Consider the following 18,946-nt stretch of genomic DNA (forward strand, 5'->3'; position numbering starts at 1 on the left):
ACATTTCTTCATATCAGATCCTTCTATTGGTGTTTAAGCTCTTAAATATGGCATATTTAGAAATTTTTTGGAATCTGGGAATGCTTTCATATGTAGGAAGTCATACAAATTAAATAGTTAGACCATACTTTGCTGGACAACAGTGTTCTAAAATAATTTGATAACTAAAGTTATCGTTTTAGCAATTGAAATGTGTAAAGGTAAGGTTAATATACTCTTACGCATTATGTTATTTAATTTTTGTTAGCCTCCTTAAGCGTAGAGTAAAAACTCATCCAAGTGTGTGACAGCCCCTCCCCCCTCCCTCCTGATAAAAAGTCTGGATCCGCCCTTGATTATTCCATCCTGGATTTGCCCATTACTGCTAGTTTTAATACTAAACAATGAGTCTATTTCTTATCTATTATATGGTAACAAATATTTGTTTCAGTTTTCGATTTGAAAATAAAAAATAAATTGTTAAACCAATTGCCAATAATTGTGCGCCAATATTTCTAACATATCAGTTTAAAATCTTCTGTTTATTTTTCCTTTAAAATCGAATAAAAGCTTGTCTATTCCAAGCAATAAAAAAGTTTTAACATTAAGCAAGATTGAGCAAGATTGTTATTTCTTTCTATATTTATAAAAATAAAAAGAGAAAAAAGTCATAATTTTTAAATGCCGATCAAATTTGTATAGCTATGTAAATAAAATATTTCGTGCTACATAAATCTAATATAATAATAAATGACATGCAGCTACCCCACCTCACGCTCATCATTATTAATTGACGACGATGTCGAATCATGAACATGCGATTATCTAAAAAAAACGTGATTCGACAGTTGACGACCAAATTAAATTTGGGCAAGTACCTGCTGTCATTAGAAACTGATATTATAAAGTCCACGAATAATTGTTGCGAAGCCGGAAAAAGTTAATAGTTATATTGCTTTTTTAGATATTGGCATGTAAATGTGAAAAAATGTCACAAATTCGTGTAACGCTCGCATAACTTGTGAAAGAATATAACACCCTCTTTTTGCTAACAAAAATTCCCTAGAATCAAAAACATATTGAAGAAAACATCAAAAATATTTTTTTACAAAATAATTATTTGAAAAGAGGCTAAGAGCTTAAAATTTTCAAATGGTATTTTTGTAACAAGTCATTTTTGTTATTAATAACTTAAAACTTTTGAAAGAATAGATAGAAATACAATTCAAAACTTAAGTTCAAGCTGTTTTATGTAAAGATGTACCTATTCGAGGAGTTGAATCTTTTTTTTTTAGGAAAACATTCTGTAAAGTATATGTATAAATAAAATGAAACAATAGATCAATATGTATAACAAAATATCGACAACAATATCTAATGGAGTGAAACAGCTTGCAAGTCAGTATCGTCTTTTATTCTCAACATATTTAACGCAATATATGCATAATTTTTAATATTTTTTCCGTTTCAGATTCTCAATTGGATATAACTTTACAAAATTTAACACATTTGTTTTAAATAAAATGGAGAGAGTTTGAGGTCAAAATCTATTTGGTTTGTATCAAGCGACGGTCAAAAATCATTTTAAACAGTTTATAGTTGCATTTTTGCAGGTTTGTTTTTGTAAAACAAAAATGTCAACAACGATAATTTTCTTTCGAGATATTCGAAACGAAAAACCTTCTTTTTTTTTAAAAAAATGTTTGTATTATTTTTGGATAGTTTTTATTTATTATATAAAAAAATTAATCAATAATTTTGAATGCAGCTAAATTATTTATTCCTGAGAATTTGTGTCGAAAATCAATGTTTACTATTTATTTTTTAAGTTTTTTTTTTGTTGAAAATTTTGAAATATTTAAAACGTTATTTTTCGTTCTGCAACATTATTTTGGAATTATTATAAAATATTCGAGGCAAAAAATGTTTTTTTTTTTTTTAAATTTATAAAAAATCTGTTAATTGATTTTTTTTTCAATCATACTTATTAATGCACACGTCACATTACATAATATAAAATTAGATTGAAGTCGCTACCTTTATTGGTTCCAGAAATAATTGGGGTCAACCAGAATTTTCACTTTTCTTCAAATTGCTATAATAAAATAACCACTCACTCTTTATTGTTTGTATAACATTGAACGTCCAAGAGGGTTAAAAATTTCAATTTAACAAATAGGACCGATTACAAAAACTTTATATGCAAGAGTGGGTAGGTGCTTCCTTTTAATGATAAGCCTATGTTGTTTATATAACTTCAGAATTTAATAGTAATTGGTGTTCGTCATGAAGAAATTATGCTCGTCTATACACTACCGGTCAAAAGTTTGAGACCACCTCTGAAATTTGAGAAATATTGAGTTTTAACCCCTAAACTGAAGTTTTAGGAAAAAAGTTAATACGTGAAAAAAGTGAAGAGCATGTCTTGTTGTAAATGATAGAAAAATGTAAACTTTTTTTGTACTCAACATAAATTATTTATTTAAAAAAAAACAATAAAAGCTCCAAATTGAATTTTCATGAAAAAACCCTCCTTTAAATTCTATAATTTTTTTACAATCCTGGGCAATCTTCATACAAGGTTTTGTATTTTTTCTTGTGGAATATTATTCCAGCAGTTTTGTGGAGTTTCCCAAAGAGCAGATACCGATGTTATGTGGTGATTCCGGACATTTTTGTAAAGCTCTTCCCATAAGAGCTCAATGGGGTTAATATGTGGAGACTGCGGTGGCCATAACATTACGTGCCACCCTAGATTTGGCCATTACTTTTTAAATATTAGAAAATTTATCTGTTTTTTTTTTGGATTCTATGGTTTCTTGTCCTCGCTTTAAGGCTACCCTTTACAAAGTAGTATAGCGATATAAATTTTGCAAACAGTTTTTTTCTGTTTTCAATTTGATATATTTTGAGTGCAATTAAAAATTTTTTGAGACATATGATCTTTCAATAAGAGGTGGTTCGAGATATACATACCAAAAATTTCGGGGTTTTTAAAAGTACTACTCATTAATTCTGTTTTAAGGACAGTATGCAGTGGAAAGAAGAGACGTAAGTCCAATCGGTCGATAATTCAATGTGGAGGAGGATTCACCTCTTTTATATGTGGGCTGGACAAATGCTGTTTTCCATCTACTAGGAACGAGACTTAAAGAGAAGGATTTATGTGTGCTGTGACCTTAAAGGACTCTGGCTACTTAATGACCAACAAATTTTACTGCTCTTGGGACAGTGCAGTATTTGTTGCATTAATGTTCGGTTATTTATAAATTTATATATGTTATTCTAAGGACAGACGTCAAGTCAACAAGTCAAGAGTGTTTTTTCCGTATACTATGGACGTCTGATCTTAAAGTGTGCTCGTTGACCAGCTGAGGTGTTTTAACTCAACAAAGGCCCCAGCACGCATTCCTTTGAGTGTTATTTTACCCGAATGTAGAAGCAAACCAAAATTGTGTAGATTGAAATTGTGCGTAATAAAGATAATGGGAATTGAAGCCTTCTGAATTGGAATCTTAAATCAGTAGGAATAATTGGGATTTGAGGAATAATTACATTTGCATCCTTTCCAATGCCGTTAAGATATTAGCACTAATAGTGTTTTACCCAAGTTGTTTTACACGAAGTCTTGTACAGTGATATAATGGGGGGCATCTAAATTTCGTCCAAGTGATTTGAGAATTTCTACTAGACATAAAGTGTTCTGTTCTGAGTCCATAACTTTTTCTTTTGATAAATACTCCCTCGTTAACTTCTGCTACTTTATCGAATATGTTTGAATTTATATTTAAAACATCATTTTTTTTAGTGCACGGCCTTGTCTATTCCAAGCAGTAACATTTTTTAAGCCTTGAGCAAGATAAAGGGTTTTATTATTCCTGAATATATTAATAAAAAAAACAAGAGAAACAAGTCTTAATTTAAACATACTTATCAAATGTGTGCATTAGATACATATTGACCCTAAAACCAAATATAACGCAGTATACCTATATAAATCTTATATAATAATAAATAATATGTAGCTACCTCAACCCACTTTCGTATTGAAAACATGAAGATATGATGGCAAATTATGAACATGTGATTATTTAAAAATTACGTGATTCGACAATTAACGATCAAATTACGTTTGGATAGTCTACGTGTAATTGTTGCATCTCTAGCGAAAGCTTATATTTATATCGATTTTCTAGATATTTGCATGTTAAATGAAAAACTATCAAAAATTGACATAACACTTGCATAGACTCTAAGACAACGTAGAATTTTCATACAATCCAAAAAAGGTTCAGATTTGTCCTAATTTCAATAATTATTTTTAATGAAGAGCCTGTTATTTTTGATTTACAGTGGCCGAAGAAATAGCCTAGAAGGAAGATGATTCTATAATTTAAGAGTGTTACAAAACTCCTTTTTATGGAAAAACATCTAAAAGAGAAACTCGTTCACAACAAACGTGCCATTGGAACAGTTTCCAAAAAGTTTTTTAATAATAGCAGTAAAGCTCATAGCTGTAAATACTGAAAAATAAAACAATTAAGGAATTTAAAAAAAAATGATTACAATAAATACATAAATGACGTACTCAAATTTTAATTTTGTCCATTATCATAACCATGTGTTAGTTATCCTATGCATTTCTTCTGGAAAAGTCCAGAATCTATGTAGTTGGTGAGGGCTTTGACTCAGTTATGCACATTAAGGGGGAAAACAATATGTGGTAATAGGTAAACTCCATCATTCAAAAAAGAGGTGCTTAAAATTTAAAAATTGAAAAATGAGTGCACAAATTAACTCTTTTTTTCAGTAAAAATTGGACTAAAAATAATATATCGCTTTTTTTAATTCGAATACACAATATACATGGTTTTTTTTAAAGTTTGTGATGATTTTCTAAATCTACAATATCTTTCTTCAATAGTTCGTTTCAAATTTGTTAAGTATTTCTAACGAATTTGTAGTTTAGAGTTATAACATCAAGTTTTTTTAACACATTGAAAAAAAAAATGCTGAAAACCGGTATTTCTCAGTTTAAGCATATGCAACTAAAATTAGAGTTCGGATTCATAATCAGCATCAAAAGTTAAACGAACTTTTTCAAACCATAGAAGAACTACAATCAAGGTTTTTAAAACTACAGGTAGAGTCATGTGAGGACTCATGAGTCTTCTTATACCTATTGACAAATTATCAAAATCAAAATCATCATCATTTTGGTTTTCTTGAGCATTTTTAAAGGGGGATATTTCAAAAACCTGAGGTGATAGAGCAATGAATTCTAAAAAACAATAGTAGATCATCTTATAGTTTTGAAAAATTACACTTTAAAGCTTTCTTGTGCACAAGTTTTGAGTTTAAAACAATTTTTTTGAAAAACTATGCATAGTTTTGACTTGATTTAAAAACAAACTAATAAATAAAAGTTTTAACTTTAAAAAAATGTATAAAACTTAGTTGTAATAGTTGCCAATATTTTTTAATAATTTTGTTTCCATACCACACACATTTTTTTTAATTTCCCCTACCGCCTAAACGGTGGGAGATAGACCCCCCTCTCATTGTAAAAAATACTTGTTTTTTACTGTTCTATACAAATACGTCATTAAACTTTGTCGCCTGACTTATCGTACTCTCCCCCAGAATTTAATTTGGCGCTCGTCTTTGTGTTGTTTGTTGTAAAATTTGAAATTTATTTGTAAGTTAGGGGCCGGTTATAGCTATCAGTAAAATCCATCAGTAAAATTTTTGTTTTTAGTTTTTGAGTGTGTTATAGATTTATTTCTAACAAAAGATTGACGCAATAAGATGAATCCTATATTGAAGTATTTTTTTCAAAAAGAAACAATGCATTTAAAGTTTTATTTAATTTATAAATCCATTTTAATTTTTTTAATGATGAAATTTCATTTTACTGAACAGCTGACTGCCAAAAGTCAAAAGAAATTCCATTTCGTTTTATTGTTCGTGTTTCAATTTTTTGCTGTTCCGATCACATCATTAAAAATTTTACTGATGAAAGCAACAGCAAAAAAATTGTCTGAGGCGCGAAGCTCAAAGTGACATTTAATTTAATGACGTAAATTTACTGATTGCTATGATCGCTCATCAGTAAAACATTTCAAATTCCTCCTGTTTCAAATTTTACTGATGCATTTTACTGATAGCTATAACTGGCCCCTTATTCACGGACCAGTACTCACACAAATAAAACGCAAATGTCATTTCGATTCCATTTGAATTCAATTCCTCGATTTAGTGTCACCATAAACCTGGATCGAAATCTCAATTCTATTGGATTCGATTCCTCGATCTCCTCTTGTTAGCAGGGTAAAAGATTGTGTTTGTTGCTTGCAATGGGGCATTTACTAAGCTAGCAACTACATACGTAGTCAAAGTATTCAGATTGGATAAATGCAACTACAAAATAAGTTGAATAGTTTACTTCGACGAAGTGTTAAATTTTCAGCTACGAAGTTAGTGCTCACTGGTTTCTTAGTTTCACAACTATATTGCAAGTTTTGCATTCGTAAAAAGTCCTATAGACCAAACAATTGGGTCGATTAACTTTTAATGTCGAAATTAAGATTTTAAGCCGATTAGAGTTATGCGTTTTTTTAAATTTTTAATTTAATTTAAAATTGATCACTCTTCTTAAAGAAAAAATAAATTGGGTGGCGCAAGCACAACAGTCCGTAGAGAACCAAGGCCTAGTGACTTACAACCATTCCTGTGTGCGAGTAATTGCAGGGATGGTTTGGACCTGCAGTTTATATGCCGAATCCAAACGGCTAATTTGAGAAATCACTTTTTCATGACAAGAATTACTCTTAGAGAATTTGTCAATTCCTGGCAAGAGGCAGTACCCGGGAATAAAACTTTAGTTGGCGCAGGCATGGATCGAACCCAAGACCTCTCGCATGACAGTCCATCCCACTAACCTAACCATTAAAGTTAGCTATAGCTTTATGCAAAAAAGCCATTATTTTTACGGATTGCCATGACTTTTTTTTCATTATGTTTATGTCATGTGGGTCAGAGCAATTTAGTTATTTTTCTCTCTCCAAAGCGTAAAGAACTTGGTCAGTGGGCAGTGGAAAGAGTTTTGTAAAAATAATATTTTGGCGTCTTTGAAAAGTATAAATGCATTGTTCCTCCAAGTTTTTGAAAGTGAAAGTAATAATAGAGAAAAAAATAAGCCATTACAATTTGTCTGAATACGAAGATGGGCTCAGACGACTTTTTTTCGAAAATGATGAGGAAGATGTTGAAGCTGGCACTGAAAACATTAAGACAGATTCTATAATAGTACAAAAGCTGGGGTTGATACCTTTGACCAACTTGTCCACAATTATTCTGTTGCAAGAAAAATACGGAGGTTGCTCAACCAAGCAGGTATCAATTCTATGGTGCTATATAATCTTGGGAAGAACTACAAGAAGAACAAAAAAATAAAAGAAGCAGTATTTTGTATTTTGTACCATTTATGCAAAAAAAGTAAGACCAAAATATCAACTTAAAAGGTGGTGTAGACGACATATTGAAACCAACGTTGTGGTATTTTGCAGTTACTTGCAAACTTTGTTTATTCATTTATGTTTAGAATTTCTTATACGAATTTGTCATCTTCTGCGCTTCTTTTTTTAAACAAACAGGAAATGCAATAGCCATACAACAAACTTCAGCATCTCTCAACATGTTGTCTACAATACCTAAGTATCGCCTTTAAACTTAATTATTGGATAAAATATTGAATCGTCTTGGTGCCTAGCCAATAATATTGTGCAATATTTTGCAGGCTGGGATGAATGAAATCAATTTTTTATTGCTTGGAAAAAAAATCTGTCAAATAGATATTTCCCAAAATTTTACTTTATATCCAAAACAATCTTTATATATAAAAATCAATGCCACTTTTCGTTGTAATGTTATAACTCAACAATGCCTTTACCGATTTGGCTAATTTTGGTCTTGAATTATTTGTGAAAGTCCAGAGAAGGTTTGTCATAAACAGTTGTAAAATCAACATATTTCTATACTCCCATATACAAACAATTTGTACTAATACTTAAAGAAATCCCGATTTGTTGATAACCTTGGAAATGTACAACTAAGCTGTAATAATAAATTGAAGATATGTGTCTAACGATTGTAAATAAAGCATTAGCACAATTGGGTATAACCGCACCAAATCGTGAGATACATGATTTTTTTGATCGTGAATTGCAAAGTGAGCAGGAGTTCAATTTTAATGATTTGCGTTTATTTGTACAATCGAATATAACCAAATTGAATATTCAAAAAACTTGTTATGACACAATCACGCAAGCCGTTTCCAATAGTACAGGCGGATTATATTTCTTGGATGCACCTTTTGGTACATGCAAAACTTTCGTTGTATCATTGATTCAAGCGACTATTCGATCGGAACAGAAAATTGAATTGGCACTTGCATCTTCGGGAATTGTTGCTTCATTTTATGGGATATGTACACAATGGCGAATAAAAAATTAAAAGAAGCATTTAATCGCACAATGCAAGGTTTACGCTGTAATCAACAACTATTTTGGTGGTGCTCTGATATTGATGTCAGGGGAATTTAGTCAAAAACTGCCAGTCATTCCTCGATCAACTCCTACTGATGAAATAAACGCCTGTTTGAAGTCATCAGTTCCTTAGAGATATGTACTAAAATTGACACTGAACATTAATATGCGTATTCGCCTACATACATAATGATGCAACTGAGCATGAGTTATCAAAACAATTGTTAGAAATTGGTGATGGCTAAATACCAATCGACAGTACCAACGGATTGATCACTTTACAGAACAATTTTTGTACAATTGCGCAATCTATAGATGTGTTGATTGAATGTGTTTTTCCAAATATTCTTCAGAATTAGAGAAATCATGATTGGTTGAGAGAACGCACCATTTTGGCACTGAAAAACATTCATACCAATGCCATTAATTCAAATTCAAGCGAAACTGACAGGTGTAGTCAGGACAAACAAAGCAATTGACAGTGTTATGAATCAAAATGAGGTAATGAATTATCCAGTTGAATTTTAAAATTCATTGGAACCGGCTAGTATACAACCGCATTGCTTGAATCTGAAAATTGGTTCTTTGATTATATCATTGCGAAATATTAATCCACTAAAACTGTGTAATGGCACCAGATTGGCAGTGAAAAAGCTATTGCCAAATTTCATTAAAGCTACAATCTTAACTGGTAAATCAAAAGGAGAAGTGTGTTTGATACCGCGTATTCCTTTGATTCCAACTGACATGACAATTGAATTCAAAAGATTACAATATCCTGTGCGTTTATCATTTGCGATGTTCATAAATGAGGCCCAAAGGCAACACTTCAAGTTTGTGTTATCAATTTGGAGAAATCATCTTTTTCACATGGCCAACTTTATGTTGCCTGTTCCAGAGTCAGTACACCCAACTGTTTGTCTATTCATGCTCAAAATGGAAAAACTTAAAATATTGTTTATCTAACTGTTTTAGACTAACCCATATAGACCAACCATAATAAGAGTACCCAATTCTTTTTTATTTTTTAGTTTTTACTCTTTGATGATGAATATACTCGTAATATAAAGAATATATCATTAACTTAAAATATTTTTTGTTTGAACAAATGAACTTAATAATAATTTTTTTATTACTATGCCTTATACAAAATGTTACCAAATGTCAAAACGTTATTCTTCGTTGCATACAATTATTTTTGAGATACAATTATATTTTTTTCGTAAAATATTCTAGGTAACAATTGACCTTGAAACTTTAAAAAATGTCAATACCTTCAATTCGACAAATCTGACCGATTACAATAACTTTCTATGGGAAGTTCAAACTGCAGAAAGAGTAGATTATTTCAATAAGGCATTCACATATATTTACATGAATTTTGAGTTTGCTTCTGCGGTAGACGTCTGCTTAATTGAAACTCAAACTCCACAATCCAACTCTAAATCCTAGACTATAATTATTTTCTAAAATGATACAAACCAAAGCCTTCATTTACTACTTGAAAAGTAATAACCTCGAATGATTAAACTTTCGTTGGCGACACTACACGATCAAAATAATTTTTACAGTAGACTAATATACATACATACGAGTACATACGTGCGCTACATTTACGTTGTTTTCTGTACAGAAGTAAAAAACATATGTAAAATATCTTATTTAATCCCTTTAAATTTACTATTTAAGTATCTAAAAAAATACAAAATTTAAAGTTTATCCGTTTACTCGCAATCGCAAGTAAAAATGCTTAGCACAAGTGTTTTGTTAGGTTCAATTTTGATATTGTGGATATACTTCCTATGGTCCCGCCGCCACTATTATATAGTTGCATGGAAATTACCTGGACCAATAGGGCTACCCCTTTTAGGAGTTGGATTAAGAATGACAGATCCTGAGAGTAAGTAAATCTTTATATATATGTATATATCTATAAAAATAAAGATTGAACTTATGTAGAGGTACATATGATGTACCTACAAGTGAATTCAAAATAATTTGATAGGAATTACTTTTGTTTTGTGGATTTAATTCCTGAATACATTGAAACTTCGCTTGGTATTTTATAATTAGCTAAATATCTTTCAAACTGCTTACCCTATTGTAAAGTGTTTTTAGTATTCAAGTGTGTTGAAGAAAGGAAGGAAATTTATTAAATATACAAACAAAAGTATATGTTAATAAGCTTTGAATAGTTACTTAGATGTACATATGTAACTATTATTTTCAATATTTATAAATCAGAAAAATTATATGTTCACTACGAAAAAATTTCGACACATGCAAGTGCATGGATGAACTTTGGTGAAGAGTTTTATCTATATGTCTAAGCACTTCAAGTACCTTAAATTTAAAGTTTATTTTTTTCCTAAGTAAAGGAAGGTAAACATTGAAATAAATGTAAGGTATTCTTCACAAAAACAATCAAAACATTTTGAGGCTTCTCTTTTTCTTTAATATCTTTGATTAAGCTTGATTAATGTACAGGGTAAAAAGTAAATGTAAATAAAACACATAAAATATTTGTTAAGTGCTCAAGAGGTAAAGGTTTACCTGCCTAAACACGGTCTTTTGCGTAGCCCCACACAAAAATTATAGCGATGTAAAATCCCATCATCTTGGTGGCTTGTTGATATAGCCACGACGAGAAATTACGCGGCCAAAAAATGTCTCATGCAATAAAGCCATATCGCTCGAGTTGTGTGGCATGTGGCACCGTCTTGTTTGAAACCACATATTCTCGAAGTCGTATTCTTTAATCGCAATCCAAAAAAAAGTCAGTTATCATAACGTTTCGAATTGACGGCGACAGTCGTATTCGAAAAAGTAAGGTCCAAACAGACCTCCAGACCAAAGAGGTTATTAAACAGTGACTTATTGTGGATGCAATACCCTTTCTTCAATTACTTGAGGATTCTCAGAACCCCATATACGACAATTTTGTTTCTTAACGGCCTCGAAAATCGCAAGACAATCCTAATTCCTGAGAACGACGAGGCATTGACACATTCGGGTCTTTGGCAACACTTTAACCTACAGCAGCGATATTTTCACTAGTACGAGCGATACAATTATGCATGGACTTTACAATATATGTGTTGCTTTCCTTGACATCGAAGGTGTCTTTAACAGCGTGGACACATCACATCTGCACTAACATCCCAAAACGTAGAAAGTTCGCTTGGGGAGTTAATTCATTAAATGCTAACCAGCAGAATAATTAATTCAAAACTGGGGAACTTTTCTGGCAGACGATTCGTTAGTAGAGGGACATCGCAAGGTCACCTTTCTTCTGGAACCTGGATCTGGATGCGGAGGGTTTCAGAGTGATCGCCTATGCGGACGACGTTGCTATAGCGGATTATGGAAAGCATCGTAACACCTTAAAAGAACTCTTACAAAATGCCTTAGACAGACTAATACCTTGGGATGATCGGTGTGGACTGGGTGTTAACCCACACAAAACCGATTTAGTCTTATTTTCGAGAAGATACAAAATTCCATTTGTCAACCCTTCCTATATTAAAGGAATTCAATTAAAATTCTCAGACGAGGCTACATACATACCTAGGACTTATTTAAGATAAAAAACTAAATTGGAAACGCAATGTACAGGAAAGAGTAAAAAACCAACTGTAGTTCTCTTTTCCTGAAAAAAGCTATTGGTAATAAATGGGGCTTACAACCCAGAACCACGCAATGGCTATACACATCGGTAGACCGATTTTAATTTAGGGTTTGGCAGTATGGAGGACTGCTTTAGAGACAGCTATAAATAAAATAAAATCCAACGTTTAGCTTGCCTTTGTATAAGCGAATCGCTTCGCACGACCCCATCTGCGGCACTGGACACCTTACTCTACCACATCTTGATATATTAAGCAAACAAATAGCTGCAAGTTCTGCTATTCGCCTAAAATTTCCGTCCCGCAATTGTTTTTTCCAAATCCACAGACTACACCATCCCCCGACTTCAATTCGACAAAAACTTCCAGATTTCTATACCTGGAAGATGGGTCAATCCATTTTTATACAGATGGTTCAAAAACCAAAGAAGGGGTTGGTTGAGGTGTGTATTCTGAACGACTAAAATTAAGTATCTCATTCCGCCTTCCCAGTCATTTTAGCGTGTTCCAGGCGGAACTTTTGGTGATAAAAGAATTGTTGTCCTGGCTTAAAAAAACGTGATATCAATATCCGTATCTTCTCAGATAGTCAGGCCGCTATCAAATCTCTGGACTCTGTATCTACAAACTCTATAATAGTCCATAACTATCGGTCATCTCTAATTTAGATGGCATAACAGTTTTATATTCACCCTTGCTGGGTGCCGGGCCATAGAGACATTCCAGTTAACTGTAAGGCAGATGAACTCTCCAGCAACTGTACAGTACAGCCCATCCTACCATGCTTAGCAAATGCTGGCATACAAATCGCTACTTGTAAACATTTGCTACTTCAAGACGCTATGAAGAAGGAAAACACCAGGTGGAACAACATCACCACGTGTCAGGTAACGGAAAACATCTAGCCAACACCAGATTTAAAACGTTCAAGGTGCTTATTATATTTAAGCAGATCGCATATAAGCTCGATAATAGGTGCCATAACCGGACTCTGTCTAAAAGGAAACCACGCCACGCGGCTAGGCGTATTCTCAAATGACTTTTGCAGGAGCTGTATGGCCGAGGAAGAGGAGGAAACAGTTCTTCTTCTTTCTACATACCCTGCTCTAGTTTAAAAACCTAAAAACCTAAACCTAGGAGAATTCTTTTTTAACGATCTAAACTATTTTAACCATATTTGCATAATCAGCCTCTCACGTTTCGTAAGGGACTCAAATTGGTTCTATCCAGCTTAGGAGGAAACATCAAGATATCACAATGGGCCATTAAACTGACCTAAGTGTGTCCGATTCTATCATGGGCAGCCACTTTAACCTAACCAATTCAGTGTCTTCAAATCTCTTTCACAATTTCACAATTATTCTAATTGCTTGCGTAGTTGGATAGTTATGTAAAACATAATCGTATCCCTCAAGTTATACAGTTGCTTTCAAAATTGAGCGTACAATCAATTAAGAATAAGTTTTTTGTTCTTTCGGTATTTAAGATTTATTGTTTTTATTATTTTTTTCTTACGAATACATTAAAAAACATCTTAAACATTAAACTAAAGTTAATATTTAAAAAAAATATTTATCTCAACATTTCATCGCACAAAAGCTACACTTTGTATTTATGGCTTCTTAAATTAAGTATTCAAAAAATGTTCCGCTATATTCACTTCTTTTTTAAATTGAATTTAAATCCAGTGTTCGTAGCAGAAATAAACCGTCGGCTGAACACATTCAAAGGTCCAAAAAAGACTTAACAAATATCTGAATGAAAATACGGTCCTAAACAAACCTTGAAGAGTTCGAAATGGTGACACACATTGAAAGATCAGTTTCAACCGAAACTGTTAGTCGCGTTCTTTAGAAGAATGATTTGTATGACAGAGTTGCTCGGAAAATACTTCTTGACTTCTCTAAAAAGCACCTTAACAAACCCTAAAGTTTCTGGAACGATGTTTTGTTCTCGGACGAGACCAAAATTAACTTATTTGGGTCTGACGGAAAGCAAATTGTTTGGAGAAAGTGCAATACTCAGTTCAAGACAGAGAATTTGCGGGCTACTTTTAAGTATGGGGGAGAAAATATTATATTAAGTGGGTCAATGGCGGCAAATGGCACTGGGGCTTTGAATTTATTGGTTGGACGTTCTTAAAAGAAATATGTGTCAAGCTGTAGAAAAACTGAATTTATCAGCAACCTTTCACTTCCAACAAGATAACGATCCAAAACACACATCGTTTGTTGAGAAGGAGTGGTTGCTGTATAATTCCAGAAACCAGCTGAAGACCCCACCTCTGTCACCGGACTTCAATCCCATCAAAAATCCGAAGAAATAAAGCAAAGAGTGCAGAATTGCAACCCAACCAACAAAAGTCAATTGAAAGCGAAGATCACGGAAATTTCGGAAAATACACCCCGTCTTTCACTAAATAAATTGTTGAATCGATGCTGCGGCTACTACAAGCTGTGATAATGTCTAAAGGTGGCCCTACAAAATATTAAAATTCAAACCTGACCACTCATTAACATTTTTGTATGCTTTGAGTGCCAATTTTGTACCAAGCATATGATGATTTTTTATTTTTTTTAATTGTTGTTATTTTATGTTGATTGTTTTATTTTTGATTGCGTTTCAGAAACATCATCAGACGACAGTAATGGCTGAATCAAAAACACGCTTCAGCCTCGGCTTCGTCTGCGTTACGTTGGCCTTGCTTCGAGGTTCCTTTGAACGACATTTCTATTATTTCATCCCTCCAAAGAGCAAATATTTTGTTTGTTGAAATTTTTTTCAGCTGTTAAGCTGTCAGACAAAGCAAATGTTCAGATAAATGAACTGGAGCTTCCGTTTGGAGTTCTTTTCCTTACGATTGTCAAACGAAACGTGAGGTCGAAGCTCATTTGTGATAGCATGCATTGAATTCCTATGGCTGAACTCGTAAACGTCATGTGAAGCTGAAGCGTGTTTGTGATTCAGCCATAAGAAATTTATATACTTCAAAACAGATAAACTGTTAAAAGAAGAAATTGATTTGGTTTTGACAACAATCAATTCTTAATTCCCAGTAGTTTAGAAGACTCATTATTTTAAGTAATAGACCGACGTGAAAAACATCCGTTTTGTATGAAAAACCCGAAGATCAAACTTTCAAATGGAATTTGGAGTAATCAGATGCTTTTAAATTTTCTTTTTTTTGACTTATATTGTTCTCTATACAATATTGATTTTTGGTTTTTTTGCTTCTATGTAACTTTGTGCCCAAGTTTAAACTTATATTTACTTGAATGCAGAAAAATTGATTTTTTTAATTGAGGCAAAGAGCCCTATTTATAATTATAAAAATTGTATGCAAGATTGGAACAACTTCACTGTCTGAGTCCAACCAAATATTGAACAACAGTTAAATCAAGTCCTTAAGTTCAATTTTGTTTCATAAAAAAAAATATTTTTGACTATAAAAACAAAAAGGTTTTGTTTGATGCGGTGTGTGTTTCAGCCTAATATCGATACCAAACGCCATTATTTCCTTTCACTTTAGAATCTAACATTTATTTTAAATAAATAATATAATTAAATTTTCTACCTGTTTCAGAGTTTCTTTCATACCTCACCGAAATAACCAATAAATACTCAAGCCCGTGCATTTCATGGATGGGTTCGAAATGTTTTTTGTACACCAGTGATCCTGAAACAGTAGAAACAGTTTTTAACTCTCCAAGCTGTACAAATAAAGGTGACTTCTATAAATTCATGGCATCATCAATTGGAGACGGTTTATTTACTTCAAGCAGTTAGTTGTATATGTACTTTGAAAAATAGAATTTTCATTTAAAACTACTAAATTTTATAGGCCCCCGATGGAACAAACACCGAAAGCTCATAAATCCAGCATTTAGTAGGCAAATTATCAACCAATTTTTGCCAATTTTTGATTCATCTGCAAATATTTTGATAACGAAATTACAAACTAATGGTGACGAAAAACAGCATCTCTATGATCTTCTCAAAAAATGTGTTCTAAAAGCAGCGTGTCGTAAGTTTCAATAGCTACCGCACACAGTGGTTTTTTATTAAAACGGTGGTCAAAACTAATGAAGAAAATGTGGATTTTCACATGACATTTCACTTGTTGAGTTTACTCAAGTAATGTTGAGTTTACTAAATAAATTATGATTATAAGTGAATAACTTTGTTCACAAAAAAAAAATATCAATGAAAGATTGTTGACAGTTTTAATGTTTTTGGATCTTACATTTGTAATGTGTTTCTTAATTGCCTCTGTTATGTAACGTATTAAGATGAGCGGAAGAAAAAACTTCAGAATCTTCTCTCAATATTAGCTCAGCTCAACCAAATATTTGGCTCAACTTTCCATTACCGCAGCACTAATTTCGACTCGCGGTTTTTTTTATTCGATAGATATGTGCAAATAAATAATAACTATAGCAATTTTAGAGCGAGGAAACATTTATTTCTATTTTTAATTAATTTTTAAAGTTCACTTTTTTCCATACAAAACACTCAAAAATGGTTGATTTTGACATTTCTTCCCTGTTTTTTGTTCAGTGTTGCCATACTTGTTTTTTTTTTCTTGGTAATTTCTTTTATTTTAGTGCTCAAATGGAAAAGTACTTCGCATATACCCAAACTCGCACCCACCCCAAATCTTATAGTGACCCCAAGCAGGGGGGCAGCATGCCCCCCCCTTACATACCTAGCTATTAGTATGCCGTGCTATCAATTAAAAAAAACTTGTTTTAGGCTCAAAAAATGCAATACAAAAAAGTAGGGTTAAGTCCGAAAAAGAAAATATTTTTTTTTTATGACTTAAAGTTGTTTCCTCGCCCTAATATTTAAAACATGTTCTATTGAGACCCCTATCTAACTGTAAAAAAAAAATCAGAAGGAAATTCGTGCTGCGGTAATGGAAAGTCGCCCCAAATATTTTTTCACATAACTCAACTCATCCAGCCAATCAGCTCACCTAACACTTTGCTTACTTAACTTAACTTGACATTTGGCCTATGATAAAATCCACTGTGTACCGGCTTGTTAGCAAGACTTTATGTTGTGATAAAATATATTTCGTATATTTCTCCTATACAGAGACAACTATGGGAAAAGAAATGGAGTTTCAAAACGACAGATTTTCGGAATTGTTCGAATCTTATAAAAAGTAGATAAAACTTGTGCATATCTTTAAAAATCAATTTTAAAAAATCTATTATAGCATTATGGACGTGTCGGTTCAGCGAATGCTCTGTCCTTGGCTTTATCCTAGTGTGTTTTACAAAGTCTCTTCGCTGCATTCAATGGAGCGTAAAACTGTTAAAATCCTCTATGATTTTATTGAAACCGTATAGTCTTAAATAAATTGCATATTATATATATTATAGGTATCAAATTTCTAATTCTTCACAGCTACTTCAAGGAAAACCTTCAATTGAAAACGATATTCTTCTTCGGCCAGAAAATGAAAATTTAAACAGGAAATCGAAAAGTATTTTTGTGGAACAAGTGAGAAATTATGTAGAGCAAGGCCAACTAAGCTGGGACGACATTCGAGATGAGGCGAATGTAATCATAGCAGCGGTATTGGATTGAAAAATGTATAGAACTTTGATTGAAGTTGTTTGTTTTTATTTATCTAGGCTTTTGAAACTACGTCCACGGCTTTATATTTTGTTACACTGTGCTTGGCCATCCATTCTGAATACCAACAAAAATTATTTGATGAACTTTCATCTATATTTCCAGACAAAGAATTTAATATTTCTGAAGAAGACTTGAAAAAAATGACCTATACGGAAATGGTTATAAACGAAGGGATGCGATTATTTTCACCCGTACCAGTGGTCATACGAACTGCATCCGAAGACTTTTATCTGAAAAATGGAATAAAAATTCCTAAAGGGACTCAAATTGGCATCGACATCTTTAACATGCAACGAAACTCTAAGTTCTGGGGATTAAAAGCCATGGAATTTTATCCGGATCATTTTCTTCCAACTAATTTAAACAGCCGACATCCTTTCGCTTTCATTCCCTTTACGAAAGGTTTGAGAATGTGTATTGGCAATCGATATGCCTTACTAATAATGAAAGTTTTTATTGCTAAAATTTTTCGGAATTTCGAGATACATACAGAAGCGAGTATTGAGGACCTTGTATTAAAGGGAACGATTTCTCTTAAACTAAGAAACTACCCAACCTGCACTATTAAGGAAAGAAATTTTTGAAATATTCAAATATATACGTTTGTATGTACTTATGTAGAATTCTATGAAATTGTGTTCTACACTTACACAATTATTAAATTATTATTATTTTTTACACGAATTCTCTTTAAAAGTTAAAATTAATAAAAATGAACTATAATCAAAATTTATTTTAAAGTATGTATATTAGTATTGAATCAAAAAATCTAACGCCACGAAAAAGGGTAATTTTATAAACATTATTAACATTAAGAACATTATCTTCATGTGTATATCAGATTATCTTATTTATCCCACTTCTTGTGTTATATATATCTATAAATAAGGCTTGAAGAATCGCTTAACCATACATAAATAGGTTTCTAGCAAAAACAGAGAAACCCCTTTTAAAATGGATACTTCGTACATTTTTTAAAATAGTTTTTTGACTTTTCATTGCTATTAATAAACAAGTTGAGACAACACAACATTCTTTTAACGTTCATTTTTTTTAATCTCGGTACGTTACTTTACTAACATCTATCTTCAATTAATCGTTCAAAAACTACGAAACACATAATTGTCTATGAAACACCCCTCAGGCAAT

At 32.2% G+C, this 18,946-nt stretch overlaps 2 protein-coding genes across 2 annotated transcripts in view; one reads left to right on the forward strand and one right to left on the reverse strand.

Moving 5' to 3' along the window:
• LOC129943290 (pyridoxine/pyridoxamine 5'-phosphate oxidase-like) overlaps positions 1-18,946 on the reverse strand; it is a 133,061-nt gene that overhangs the window by 26,421 nt on the left and 87,694 nt on the right. The gene's annotated exons all lie outside the window — the stretch shown is intronic.
• LOC129943286 (probable cytochrome P450 313b1) lies at positions 10,074-18,829 on the forward strand. Its single transcript, XM_056052605.1, has 7 exons — positions 10,074-10,425; positions 15,735-15,932; positions 15,993-16,175; positions 17,249-17,318; positions 17,373-17,499; positions 17,564-17,734; positions 17,794-18,829. Exons 1-7 carry the CDS (start codon positions 10,272-10,274, stop codon positions 18,379-18,381), a joined length of 1,491 nt encoding a protein of 496 aa, XP_055908580.1. The 5' UTR covers positions 10,074-10,271; the 3' UTR covers positions 18,382-18,829.

This window comes from Eupeodes corollae, chromosome 1, assembly GCF_945859685.1.
Source record: "Eupeodes corollae chromosome 1, idEupCoro1.1, whole genome shotgun sequence".
In the NCBI taxonomy this organism is placed as follows: Eukaryota; Metazoa; Arthropoda; class Insecta; order Diptera; family Syrphidae; genus Eupeodes; species Eupeodes corollae.